Genomic DNA, 14,725 nt, shown 5'->3' with positions numbered 1-14,725 from the left:
TCAGAAATTGTGTTGGACGTGATTCCATGGAGTCTGGCCCAGAGAAAGGGAGAGGTGAAGGGACTACTGTGCCCACTACCAAGATTTCACAATTTTAACAGCTTAAGCAAAGCAAAAAATGTGCATCCACGTTTGGGCCGGTTCCTACCTGGTGGTCCACTTTCATGAATATATGCATACCAGTGGCACACATGTGATAGCCGACATTGTGATCATCCGGATTTTGCACTAATGGGGCCATATAAATATTAAAAGTCTACAGTTGAAAGCAAACCTTGTTGACTTTGTACCCACTCCCATTACATGCAAATAAAGGACCAAACTTAGTGGGTTGGGATTAACTTAATTCTTGTCAACTGAAACCCAATAACAACAGCATGCGAGATCAGATTACCAAGTAGGGTTTCATAACCAATGCTGTCAAATGCGACAGAGGTCCAAGACTATTATTGTGCCCACTTGACCCTTGTGGCACACAGCTCTTCTCTAGAGTTTAGGATGGGCCTCAGGTTCTGGTTGACAATTGTTCACTAATCCCACAGACAGTATTGTTGCTTAGAAAAGGGAAATGTCACCATACCAGCCACCTTCTGGAACAGACTCCAATCACCACAGAGAACATTTTTGCAACACCAAAATCTTTATTTTTAACAACCACCAAAATTCATACCCAAACAATGCCAAACATATGGTCATCAATCTAAATCACAAAAATAAAGGTGTGGCATTTAACTCACATTAACACATGGACATCCCAAGTCATGAGAAGCCAGTGCTCCTGGCCCCACCCCTTGGAGAAAACTCAGCACCCAAAATGGTCACCTTTTGAGGGTGCTAGGCTGTGATTCGTATTTGCATTGAACTACACAAACACTGTCTAACATAGACGTTTTGATGCCCACTCCCTCGAAATATTCAACGAAGGAAATCCTTTGTTGCCAAAGTGCGGGTGCCAATCTGGCTGCAGGTCTGTTCGCAGCGGCGAAGGTGCTCCTGGGACCCCAGTACAAGCTTCTGCATCTAGCTGTAGTCTTTTTTCCATCTGTGATGGTGCTTCAGAGGCGGACTGCAGGATGGTTCTGTCTGTTTTGGTTGTTCTCGCTCTGGCTGCAGGTCCCATCTCTGCTTATGCGAAGTTGCTGTTGCGATTAAAGACATAGGCTGCTTGAGATGTGAAGGTGCTGCCATCACCAAGGCTGCAAGTTTTCTTTCCTGTAGCTCTGAAAGTGCTCCTTTGAGTGAAGCTGAAGATCTCCATCTGCGAAGGAGCTTTTCAGTGGGCCAAGCTCAGGCCTCTCTTGAGCTGTGAAGATGCAGCCGAATCACCCTGGCTGCAGACCGCCATTCTGCAGCTGTGAAAGTGCCCCTGTGAGGTGCATGGAGAACTGCTGTGAAGGTCTCAGACATCAAACATAATCCCCATCAAGGCTGTGACAGAGGGAGGAAGAATGAAGAGAAGATGACAGTATTAATTAACAAGATAAAGCTCAAACGCCCTCGTTATCAATGGTCAGTATTAAGGTCTGCTCAGAAATTGAAGTTTTCAGTCAAAATGGGATTACAAATCTCCACATCCAGTAGGTACTAATACTACATAGTTTACCAGGAACAAATCCTCCAGGTCATATTTGGGTGGTTTTTCCCCTCTGTAAATGGCCCGAAATTGTGTTTGTGTTAAAATCGTGGCAGTATTATCATGAGCTGCAGGTTATCTGCCAATGGGAGATGAACTTGTTATCGCCACTAAATCGGACACTCGTCAAACCAATGGCCAATATTTGTAATGCCGGGTGTGGTATTACTACCTAGGCACACCAGGAATCTCATATTGGGGGGCATAGAAGCCTCATTGCCCCCTAATGAAAAGAGCAACTGCCAGCAGCCACGCATGCATCCCTTCTCTTGCTTTCAATTCCTCATTTAGTCTCCAGATTCATCAGGATACATCCTCCTGCAGATTCCTCACCTTATTAAATATCCATTCAGGCTTCAGACTGACTCTGTAACCTGTTCCCTAGTAGTTGCTCGCCAGTTCTACTAAGTGGCACCATGCAGCTTTAGCCACAACTCCACTGAAGGATGTGATGACATTGGTGTTTGGTAGGAGCCAACCAGTATGCCAGCATCAGTTCCAGTTTTTCTGTGCCTCAAAGAGAAAGCTAGGCAATCAGCAATGATGTTCTCTTGGCAGAGCCCCATCCTAGGGCTCAGAGATTTGCCTGGAAGTAAGAGTTGGAAGCTATGTCCAGTAATAGAATTAAGGCTGAACATAAGATAATTCAGAGGCTGATAACCTATTCCCACACGATAACACTAATGCAGGTCTGTGTCTGGACTTACAGAATCCGAGTGGTTCAGACACATTACTGGAAAGGGACATTATTTTGCAATCTGGGTCTCCCTCAGAGAAGATTTCTTCATTTATCACTGCTGTACAATAATCTGAAGTCTTAGACTGCGCCTCTGCATAGGGCAGAGTCCATTTCGTCATTTGACCAGAGATTTTGCACACAGATTTTCAAGGCAGCGGTCTTCACCCTCCAGAACAAAGGGGCAACAGAGGCAGAGCGTCTAGAAGAAAGGGACACAGGATTCTACTTACTCTACTTATTGGTCCTCAAGAAGGGTGGAAGTTTAAGCACCATCCTGGATCTCGTGTTCTTTCAGCAAAACACACACAAGATTTTGTTAATAAGCCATGTTTTGTGGGCCCTAAACCTGGTGGAATAGTTGGCATCCCTGGACCACTCAAATGACCATTTCCACCTCCCAAACCTACCCCCCTACAAACGTTACCCGAGGTTTACAGTGGGATCTCAGCATTATCATTTCATAGTTCTACTGTTGGATTGATGACCGCTCCATGCATCTTTGCAACACTGGTGGTTGTGAGCCTTAGCGCAACAATCAGGATTCCATTTATTTCCATAGCTGTATTACTGGATCTTGAAAATGGAGTTCAAGTATCACCTTCAGCAGAAGGGAGCTCTCTTCCATGAATTGGGCTTTACCCTCATCACCCAAAAGTGTAGCCTCTTGCCACATGAGAGGTTTACTGTCAAAGGGGCAATTCTAGATACGAGCAGTATGAAGACCTTTCACCTTCTCAGAGGATTGCGGCTATTAGAAAAAAAAGTGATTCTTAAGTTTCTGACTAGCTCAAATCATGGTTCTGCAGAACTTCTGCCTGCTTGGTCTCAAGGCCCTCTGCGTCTTGTTGGTGCAACATTCCAGGTGGCATATAAGAGTGTATTAGTGGTGCCTGGAGAGATGGTGGCCTTAGAATCAGTGAATCCCCATTTCTCTGTCACAGATCTTCCCGTCTGCTAAATCAGATCTGCACTGGTAGATAGATCTCTCGAAACGTTTTATGGGCCCTACCTGTATCCCTCTACATGTGCAAGCTACTGTGGTGACAGACACCTCCTTACTGTGCTGGGGTGCTTACCTGGGAAACAAAGAAACATTTGGTCTGCATCATGCCAGCACCTGCTCATAAATGCTCTGGAACAGATGTGTCCGATTTAGCTGCAAAGGGGTTTCTATCTTCTATCTCGAGGAATCCTGGTCAGACTGTCTCACACCACCTCAACACTGTCCATTTCATCAACAGAGTTGTAAAGAGTCATGAACCCTGTGTCAGAGGTAATTTACCTGTGGCAGTGGGTGCAGCGATGGGGGATTTTCCAGGTAGTGGTTCAATTTGTAGGTTTCCTCAATGCTGCTGATCACTGGAGGACCATGATTGGGAACTACACAACAGAGTGACCAAAGCAATCTTCTTCAGATTAGGGTTCCCTAAGTGGACCGCCACGCCACAACCCAGAAAAGGAAGTGACCATAGGTTTGTGGCATACATGGGTCTATGTGGGATGCCTTTAGGTTCAGCAGGTCTCAGGGCCTGATGTCTGCATTACCTCCCAATCTGCCTCTATCAGAAGTAGTGCAGAAGGTGCGAGGGGGATCAAGTACCGTGGTTCCCAATTGTCCCAAAATGGCCAACTATGATCTGATACTCGGAATTCGTTGACACTCTGCATTCAGCCACCTCTTCCTCTCCCGCAAATAGTGGATCGCTCTTGAAGCGGGATGCTCAGGTCCTCCACCCAGTCCTCAAATGCTGAAGTTCCACCCATGGAAATTGAGATCTGCAAGCAAGTCCCTTAAAGCTTGCTTTTCTGCGGTCTTGAAATTACACTGAAGCTTGAATTGTCAATTGTTAAAGATGTATGGCTGTGCTGTCTCCATCCATGTGTCTTCCTGATCAACCTTCCTTGTTTTGATTGCCTTTGGTGGCACATTTTCTGACACTCTAGATTTTCTTATTTCCTCCCATTCAGTTTATCGTTTCCTAGTGTGATCTGAACCTTGTGTTAGCCTTCTTAATTGAATTTCCATTCAAGCTTATGTTGGAGAAACTCAGGCTCTCTCAGCTCATTAACCTTACACAGTTTTTTTTCAACCTCCATGGTATCTCCACTTCACATGGGCCAGTCTGTCACCCTTACTTTTTTCTTCCCTCCACCACTTCCAACAAAGGAGGAGTGTCTGCATAGGCTGGAGCCCAGATCTGGTGGGTCCTAGTACACTGATTATATGTACTAGGACAGTCAATAATCCGCTCTTCCCAGAGTTTGATACTGCAAAAAAAACTAAACTGGCAAGGCTGTAACTGAACACGCCATTTTGCACTAGGTCACCTTCTGCATGAAGATCTGCTATGGCTTGGCCAAGAAAGACCCTCTGGAGGGCATTCATAAGCACTCCACGAGGTCAATGGCTGCTTCAACAGATCTTTCCAGAGGCATTTCGGTTGCCGACATCTGCTAGGTGGCTGCAGGGTCATCTTTACGTAGTTCTGGCAAACAAATGTCTCAGACACACAGTGATGGGGTTTTTCCCCACACTGTTGCATGGATTTCTTAGTTAGCGGGTGCTACTCCCTCCCAGGGAAGCATTGCTTTGGGACTAATTCATACAGGTGATAAATCTGCAGGAAGAAGTATCCATCAGAAGAAAATATTACTTACATACGTAAAGTAATTTCAGGTGGATGCATAATCTTCTTGAAGACCTCTCACCTGTGAATTAGTGCAGAGTTTAGTAAGTTTCTAGATTATGGTAACATTATGCACTGTTTTTGTCACGGTCGTTTCCACTGTCTCAGCTTCTCTCCGCATGCCTTAATGGGGTGTGGAAACTTTTCAGGAAATGACACCAGAGTGCTGTTTGGTGCCTAATGTATGTAGGTGTCATCACATCTGGCTGCGGAGTTGCAGCTCAAGCCACAAGAAGAAACCTGCCAGCACCTGAAAGGCACTGTTAGAGAACCGTTTTTGGGCCTAGACTGAAGCTACAAAGGATCCTTTCTTAAAGTAAGGAATATGCCAGAAGAGTATGTATCCACCAGAAACATTACCAAAGGTAAGTACCTTATTTTTCTTTACAACACTCACAGACCCGTTTGATTTGACTACTATTGCCCACCATGTTTCTCTAGCAACACATACACTGCCGTACGTTCTATGCCAAACAAACAAACACTTGTTTCTTCCGGTCATCCCACTTGACATTTCTTGATCTACACCACCCGGCTTATCCTGCCACCCATCCCCAGAGACACAAGCCTTGGCTTGCCAGTTTATTTGTTCATTTTCACTGTGGCATGTCAGACCGGATGACATGAAGTTCTTCTACCTTCCCCATTCCTGTAGAACGGATTTGAGCCTGCACGCCTCTGTACTCTAATAGTATAGCTTAAGAGACACTCTTCTGATGTTTCTATGAATCATTTTGTCCTATAACAGTCACCTGGGAAAGGTATATTTAGTGACGCGGCAGAGAGGCATGCTTGAGGTGAGAACATGTGATATTGGTTACTCCTTAAAAGCCATATTCAATACAGACATGTAACTAAGAACAAATGGGTGACACAGGAAAACATTGTAGGATTTTCTCAGTCACAGAGCATAGCTCTTGTAAGCCTAAACAGACCCAACAAGTTCCCTTATGAGAAACCAGGTCTTAAAGCCTCGCTTCTTCTCTGTAATCCCTTTCTTACACAGTTTGCCCAAAAATTACAAGGCCTGGTACTGCAGTCTATCTGGACACGGGCAGCAGCAGACCTGACTTGTGGATATGCCCTGGGCTCGAGCTGCTCACCCCACAATTAAATCTGTGTTTCTTGCACCCAAAACACATAAAAAGGTACTAGATGAAAAACAATATTCAATGCGGTGGCACCTGGATGCGTGCAGTTTCTGGTAAGTTGTTCTTTTGGACTAGCCACAGCCAAATCAACAGGTCGTGTTGGTCCCCTGCTGCCAGCAGTCAAGGAAACTCCAATGCTAAACTAGAACTTTCTCTCCAATAAACAAAAGATGCATCTCTCCCATCAGTGAAGGATGTCTACAGGCAGGACTCAAACAGCTAGGTCTGGCAGCAAAACCAGGGGAGGGGTCACCCTCAAGGGGTGAAACAGGTAGCCAAAAAGCAAGACTATTCTAGAACCCAGTTAAAAGGTCAAGAGGTCACTGGTATTGGTTTTGGAGTAAATTCTGTAGCTCCCAGACCAAATTCCTCCCCGTCCCACTGCACTCTCAGCTACCTTCCTTGTGCCCGGACAACCTTAAAGATAAACAGATGCAGCTCATTTCACCCCTGCAGACGGAGGCTAGTTAGGGGTGAGGATAGTTCCTCCACATGATTCTGCAGGCCCACAATCCAGCAGGCACTGCATCATAAAGATCCATGCCCAGGGCACAGAACTGTGCCTCTTTTGACTGTTCTGAGCTATGGGCGAGAGCCAATCAACTGAGCTGCATGGCTTCCTCTTGTCAGCAGCGGGTCAGACCCTTGACACCACAGTTAGCACCTTTCAAGCTTATCCATCCGACATTTTGTATTCCTTCCATGTATAACACAGATGACCGCTTTAAAACCCCCAAAATGCGCACTGGGCAACTGAAAGGTTTCTGAGTCCCAGTAGGAGGACATGTATGCCTTGTACCTGCTGCCCAGCACGAAAAGGTCACTTGTGCCCACCTGGCTTGTACATGCTGTCCCTCAGGAGGACCACCAGCTCCTCAGGCAGGGTCTGCATCTCCTCCTGGAACTTCCGGCGGCCCTCTTGGGTCAGCTTCCACAGGCAAGACTTGCGCTTGCTCCCACCACAAGCTAGGTTTGTGATTTTCTGGAAGCTGCTACTGAAGCACAGGTTGTGGCGGACAGTGTTCTTCCAGCCTTCTGGAGCCGTTCGAAAGAAAGGAAAGTGCTCTCTGTAAACGAAGCGATAAAACAAATTCAGACCATTTATTAATCTCCATCTCAAGCATTTTAGCTATCCATCCATCTACAGAACATTGGCCCCACAACCAGACCACACCTCATCTTTAGTATTTTCAGCACTAATAGGTCACCCTGGTGGCAAACATTATAAAATTCCTTATTATATAAAGGCAGAACAAGATCAAAATGCGAATTTGGCACAAACATGCCCTCACATGGGCCCTAGTGGATTATAAGGATATCTGTTCTGACTGAGCTGTGCATACCCTATCAGGGTGGCTGGAGTCATTAAGCATTACCAACAGCCCAGCCTGCCTCTGCTGCCCAATTTGCTGCACAGTACAAAAAGTCGGGAACCAACACATGCTCCTTTATCAAATCCCAACGTAGACATCAGTTTTCTGAAAGCAACTTCTCTCTTCATCATGTTGAGCTAGGTGGGGTTTGAAATTACAAATCAAAGTAGCCAATTGTGCTATTTCCACCATCTAACGAAATATACACAGACAACCTTCTTCCCCCAACATCATCCCCTCTCAAACAAGTACTATTAACTGCAGCTCACCGACTAATACTCTGCATAGATCACTGTGAATCAGGTTCAATTGTATGACAGACCGGGGGAATAGGACTGGTGGTACATCCCTGGAATAGAAACAAAGTTACCTAACAAAGTTGTAAATCTGCTGTACGTTGAGGCTGCCATGAGAACTTCGTAGTGCCACGGAGATGAGGATGCAGTAGTTGATTGGTGGTCGAGGCCACTTGTTACTCATATCAGCTCTCCTCCGGAGCCGGAGGTTCTTGCTATGGGTTGGCATCCTCTTTGGTACCCCGAGCGGGGGAAGGAACATGTCAAGTTCTTGGGGCAGTGGGAAGTCCAACGAGGATGAGGAGAAGTCATCTTCAATCACCTACAAGCAAAAAGGAGGTGAAAGGAAATGTGAAGAAAGAGAAACGGCAAAGAGGTGGAAAACTAATGGGGTGGTGCTAAGCACCAGCTGAACTTCAGGCTACTGCTGACCAACTTGTCCCACATGCTCAACATGTTGACAGCCCCAGGCACAGCAGGCCTCACATCCAAAGTATGGACAAACTCAAAGCTCATATACCTTTCTCTTTCATGGGAGCATAGTATTTAGGGACTCTCACAATTCAGGAAATTCATTTTCTCAAACCTTGGAGAGATCATCCATTTCAATTTGCCCTCCCCCGCCCCCACACACATACTTCCCTTAGAGAGAATTGCAAGGCAGAAGTTCCAGGAAAGCAAAAGGGATAAGAAGAAATGGGAAACTGCTGGACATTTGGAGTTCCAGCTACTGATATTATGACCATACTGGTTTCCTTCCCTGGAATTACATTCTCAAGTGCTCCAATCTCTACAATTACTCATTCATCAGCCAATAACAAGCTCCTGCTTGCAGCAATAACTGCTTATAGGGGGTTACGCAGACAGTCATTCTTGGATGAACCTACCCTCCTGACCTGGTCAAGTCTTGCTTTGGATCACAACATGGCAGTAATTCAACTCTAATTTATATTAAAGAGAAGAGGTGGAGGGCTAGTGATCGACTCTGCAGTACCGATGCAAATAAATGAATGAGTGCTGCCTTTGATAAAATGTACCATCGAATCCATGCTGCATGTTTAGATTATGGGCAGAGACTACAGCGGATGACAAAATCATGAGTCACCTCCTCCCTTTCTCATTGTTTACAACTGGTCATGCTTAGGCTCTTCTTGCCCAGCTCAAGAGGCTTTCATGTAGACTTCCTCTGGGCTGTTTAGTTTTCCCCTACATTTTAAAGGGTACATGCTACTGCTGTTAGCGGGGAGGGGCATCAGTCCATTCATGTCACAATATTAGATCTATCTGTACTTAGCCTGCGTGTGGTACAACTTAGGTGGGGGCTTATACCAGATCTAGAATTGCCCAATTTTCCTTCAACTAAAATGTAAAACCAGGAGTGGCTCAGTCTTCCCACCTTCCATTCGTCGGGTTGCTGTGGTTTAACCTAATCACTGAAGTTGAATTGAAATTTGTGGTCAATTAATCTTCCAAATGTTAACATTTAGATTTAAGGAGTTTCCCATTAACAGCTCTTTGATCCAGTTACCAGCCCCTTAAGGAACTCCTTTCCATGGAACATGTGTACACTGACAGGTCATATCCTGAGTTCTTGAAAAAGTGTGCTCTCCTTGTGGTTACATTTTCAAAGGGGAGCCATGTGTTCTTCTGTGGTCCTGCTGGGTATACAATGGATGCTTGAACCAATGGGCTTCATTAACTTACTGATCCCTCACTGGAGGATGACGGCATCTCCTCAGACTCCTCGCCACAAGCCTCTTCCATGGTGGGTGAAGAGTCCTGTGCAGTGGTTGAGATGGGTGTGGCTGGCACTCTTGAGACAGGCCTCACTGGCACAATGAGTTCTGGCACCTCCAGCTTAGAGTACGGCCATGTGCAGACCTTGCTGGGGCTCACCAGTAGCCAGAGGCTGGGCTGAAAGCTGCACCCTGTGCCAAGGAGATGTAGAAAGGTTCGTTAAAGACATTTCTATGAGAAGAAATCTGCATGCGCTTACACTCTTACACCAAGAATACAAATTCAGTCATTTGCAGAAAACTGTTTTGTCTTTATATATAAACGATTTGCCTTTCCTTCTAGAGTAGACTATAGAGTTCATGGATGCTGAAGCACGAGTAACCACACTTATTTGTAGAGGATGCCACTTAAAAAAATATATATATTCGTTTATTAATTTTCTGAACAATAAGAAGCAGACAACAAATCCCACAAGGTGAGTTAGACGAATTTCCAGAAGGGGCATTAACAGTCAAATATCAGCAGGATACATGGTTCAAGTCACATCAGATGGGAATAAGGCAAGTTTATAGAGTAGTACCGTTGAGGCCAATTGTAAACAATGGGGCAACAGAGCACAGGATGTAGAAGTCATCCAGGAGCACACAGTCAGTTTATCAGTTAAGGGCAACCGAGTAGAGACGTAACGAGTAGTTTCAAAGAGCTTACCAAATGTCCTCCGGCCTGGAAGAAGGTGGTTGCAGTGACGCATACACTTGTTGCATCACAGTACATCATACCAGCTAGCCAAGCTTTTCCCCTAGGACGAATACCACTGCGCCCCTATCTCACTTTTTAGCCAACAGTAACAATATGGCAGAAAATTGGCAAACACTCTTTTAGCACGTCTGCCACATAGACCAGGAGTGCCATGAGGGGGTCTAGTTGGAGCTCCATCATCAAAGAAATGCACCAAAACACCTTGCCCCAGTATGTACCTATATGTGGACATGTCCAGTTCAAATGTACAAGTCTGTATCTGCCGTATTGCATTTAGGGCATTGGGAGGACGTGGTGTGGTGTGGTGTGGTCAAGCTGGCTAGGGTGCTTGGTGTGACATATGTCTTTTTTTTGTTTGAGGAATAAAAATTACAACATTTTTGATGTTATTTTAACAAATGTCTGCACAAGTCACATATTTACACATAGAATACAAATAGTCAGATAGCATAAGCAATCTACCCATTATTAGCTTATATGCGCTGCTTGTTCGCACGTCACGCAAGATATATAGTGCGTGCTTATGTTTCAAGAAACAGGGAATGTATGAACTTGAATAGAGTTGCGTTGCACCACTTGGGCCCATGAGGTAGTGCCAATCCTGCTCGATGTTCCTATGTTTCCCCTGCAACGCGCGCTGTAGTTTTAGCAGTGTCTCACCTGCCTACTATGGGCTCGATATACTGTACGCGCCTGAGTGAGTAAATATGATGTGCCTGGTTGTGTACGTGAGGTGCATAGCCAGTGGGGCAGGCCGCCTCCTTGTTCTGTGAGGTGCCGAGCAGCGCTTGACATAGCATGCGTGACCCCGGGCCTTACCAGCCGTCCCTTCTATAGAGAGGTCTCAGAAGACTCCAGGTCATCTTGCCACGAGTTCCTGAAATCTAGCAGTATCACGCCCCACGCCTCTGCCAGTGGGAGCATCCGCAATCTCAGTGCGTCCTCCCGGCGCAACGCCACGCTCTCCACCCAGCATGTCAATGAATGTTGCCAGGATTTTATATTTGGCGGCTCCGGAGATTTCCAGCGCCTAGTGATTAGACCCTTGGCTACAATCAGGCTGAGGTCTATGAATCGGGACGTAACTTTATACTTTAGTTCTACGGAATAGGCCCAGTAGGCACACCTCCCATGAGTGCTCTATCGCACGACCCCTGCAGTCCACTAAGTGCGTTATGACCGCTCTCTGATAAGGGTTGCGCAGGCCCACGACATGTGCAACAGATTGGCATCTATCAGTTTACATCTCGGGCACCCGGCATCCATTCAGTTAAACTTTCTGTTGATCTTGGCTGGCGTCATGTACGCCCTTTGAAGGATGTAGTATTATATTAAATGGAATTGGGCGTTCCTCTGGGTATATGAAGGCCCTTCCAAAATGCCTGGCCACTCGCGATCAGTGCACTGTCTCTGCAGGTCCGCATCCCAGCGCTGTCTAAGTGGTGTCAATGATTGTGCAGAGTGCGTCCACAGGGACTCAGCAAACCATTTGGTAAGGTGTCTGCCAGTGCCCAACTCATGAAGATATTGAACGGTGAGATGAGTCGTGGGCTCACAAGCCATGTTGCCCCACAGGACTCTTGGTGCCCCCATTAGTGTGCATATAACAGGAATTGGCCCTGCGGCAGGCCGCTGTCTCCTGCTACCGCGTGGAATGGCACTAGTAGCTGGTCTTGATACAGATCTTCAATAAAGTTCAACTCATGAGAATATTCAAGTGTTTTTTATTCTTGTACTTTTTTTGTTTATTCATGAAATACTACTTTTTTCAGTAATATTACTGAAGAAAGTAGTATTTTAAGAACAAACAAAAAAAGTACAAGAATTGAGAAGAATAAAACACTTGATTATTCCCATAAGTTGAACTTCATTGAAAATTTAAAACAGAGTGTGACTTGGAGACGCTTCCCCAACGGGGAACAGCGCTAGTTATTTCAATTGATCCTATCCTCACACTCAGGAAGATTCACCAACCAGCACTAACGAACACACTGAACTCTGGTTTACCTAAGTGACACACAACACCTCAGGAGTGCAAAGGTCCGATCTCCATTTGGAAGAATATTTCAATACAGATCTCCCAGGGTCTACAGCCCCGCCATTTCCCAGGGGGCAAGCTTACCAGCCGAGACTGCACCCCAGTGGCATGGCGTGCCACGTATGGGCAGGGAGTAGGCATACGGAATAGTCCATTTTGTGAGCTTTAGGCTCCGACGAAAGCATTTATATGCAACGGCCATCGGGAGCTGGATCGGGGATACACCCCGCCTGCCCGGGTGGAATAAAGCTGTCATTTGAGGCTGCGTGCAGCCCGGTTGCTGCATCGCAATGTCCGCCAACTGCATGCCACTGATCTAACGATCCACCCATTGGAGTTGCGAAGCCAAATAATAGTGCTCCATGTTGGGGACGGCTAATCCACCACGATCAACGGGCAAATAAAGCTTTGTTAGCACCACTCAGCTGCGGGTGCCAAGCTAAATGAATTGCCTCAGGCCTTGTTCGAAAGCGTGAAAAACGAGGGCTTGATATATATATTGGCAGGTCTGTAAAGTAGTAAAGTAGCCGTGGGAGCACCACCATCTACAGTAGTGCAATGCAGCTCATGGTGGCTAGTGGAAGGGCGCGCCATAGGGAGATCTGCAATCTCACTGCTGTTACGGCCCATACAGTGTTGCCTTCCAGAAGGTATTTCACTTGGCGATAGGTTCTGACTCCCAGGTAATGGAATGCCGAAGTCTGCCACGGTACCGGGGTAAAGGGGTGACATAGGTCTCATGTAAGATTTGCAAAAGGCGTTCATGCCTGCGGTTGGGAGACTAACTTCGACTGCGACCAGCAGCAGTACCACTCTTTGTCAGTTAGTTGGCAGCCTAAATCTCATCCCCATTTCTGCATAATCTTTCCATCGTGTGTTGCTGTTATGGTCGCGCAGGCCCGATAGAGCTTAGAGATCAGTCTCTCCCCCCCTTACCCCACCCCCCGAGTATTAGAGATTAATAACATCAAAGGAGGAAAATCATCAGGAGCTAATGTGTAAGAGGGAATGTGGGCATGCAGAGGGTCATGCAAGTGCCGCAGAATGAAATGGTCCATATGTGTGGCATTTGCAAATCTAATGTCAGTATGTGAGGTGGCATGGCCATCCGGGAAGAGATCCCCTATGGTGTGCAAATCATGATGAGTCAATGTGTGGTGTACCACTTTCTCCTGGGTCAATTGTAGCCACGGCTGGTTTGCTAACGGTAGCGCATGCAAGTACAGAGGGCCTTCTCCCCAGGAGTCGGCAGAGCTTCCTCCATGCCCAACTTATGCTGGACAAGGTCTGTATGTCAGATGGGTCAAATTTAAGACACCGTGGCAATAGAGACACCAGGGGAATGTCCTCCACCTGGTCACATTCTGGTATGGCACATGGTAAACTAGCATCTGCATGAAACCAATGAGACATACATTGGCACTGCGCTGCTAGATAGTAGATTTGAAAGTTTGAGACCAGCACCCACCTCTGTCGTAGGGAAGTACAAGTGTATCCTACCACATCCAAGGCCTACTGCCAGCCCAAATAAAGGTGCAGCAACAGACCCCAGAGGATGAAGTTGATGAACCAGCAGGCCCATAGCAATTATAAAAACAAATGGTGACAAGGGGCATCCCTGGCGCATACCCCTGGTTATGGCAAATGGCTCAGTGACCGAGCCATTCACCCTTAACCAGACCATTGAATTGGAGGACAGAAGCATCATAAAGCAGTGAAGCCACAGGGTAGCCCCAGCTTCTGTAGCATCACATGAAGGAAGGGCCACTCAAAGGAATCAAAGGCCTTCTCTGCATGGATCAAGGCGACAGCGGCTGGTACATATGGGGAGACCCTGTTGAGCACCACAAACATAGTACGAAGTTTGAAGGATGTGGATCTATGGGGACAAATCCTGTCTGGATTGAAGAAAGTAACTGATCCAACAACAAGAACAACTGGGTGGCTTTCGCCTTAGCCAGGATTTTGTTTGTAAAGTTTAGTAACAAGAGAGATCTGTAAGAAGTACAGAGGTGAGGGTCCTTACCTGGCTTCACCAGTAATGTGATAACTGCTTCTCGCAGCGAGCGTGGTAAGACTCCTTCCAGGAGGGCCTCAGCGCACATGTCCAATGGATGCGGGGCAAGGATATGTTTGAATGCCTAATAGAAAACACCTGTAAGGCCATCCAGGCCAGGGGACTTTGAGCCCTCTAAGGAATCAATTGCCTGGATGATGTTCTCAGCTAAGATAGGCTCGCTCCGGAATTATCATTTTGCATCAGTTATCCATACCAGCGCAATTTCCACCAGATACTGTGCCTTTGCATCCGC

The 14,725-nt window shown here is 46.4% G+C and overlaps 1 protein-coding gene across 3 annotated transcripts in view; it reads right to left on the bottom strand.

The window, feature by feature from the left end:
- Positions 1-621: 621 nt before the first annotated feature.
- FOXR1 (forkhead box R1) overlaps positions 622-14,725 on the bottom strand; it is a 57,651-nt gene continuing 43,547 nt past the window's right edge. For 2 of the 3 annotated variants that reach the window (XM_078682198.1, XM_078682200.1), the window contains 4 exons: positions 9,584-9,807; positions 7,954-8,201; positions 7,045-7,277; positions 622-1,428 (listed from right to left, as the gene is read on the bottom strand). In XM_078682198.1, coding sequence (XP_078538324.1) covers positions 1,400-1,428; positions 7,045-7,277; positions 7,954-8,201; positions 9,584-9,807 — 734 coding nt within the window. In that variant the 3' untranslated portion in view covers positions 622-1,399. The remainder of the gene's footprint in view (positions 1,429-7,044; positions 7,278-7,953; positions 8,202-9,583; positions 9,808-14,725) is intronic. The other variant, XM_078682199.1, reaches the window with a different exon arrangement.

This window comes from Lissotriton helveticus, chromosome 3_1, assembly GCF_964261635.1.
Source record: "Lissotriton helveticus chromosome 3_1, aLisHel1.1, whole genome shotgun sequence".
In the NCBI taxonomy this organism is placed as follows: domain Eukaryota; kingdom Metazoa; phylum Chordata; class Amphibia; order Caudata; family Salamandridae; genus Lissotriton; species Lissotriton helveticus.
The sequence above is the reverse complement of the archived record's forward strand: the minus strand, read 5'-3'. Positions and strand labels throughout refer to the sequence as shown.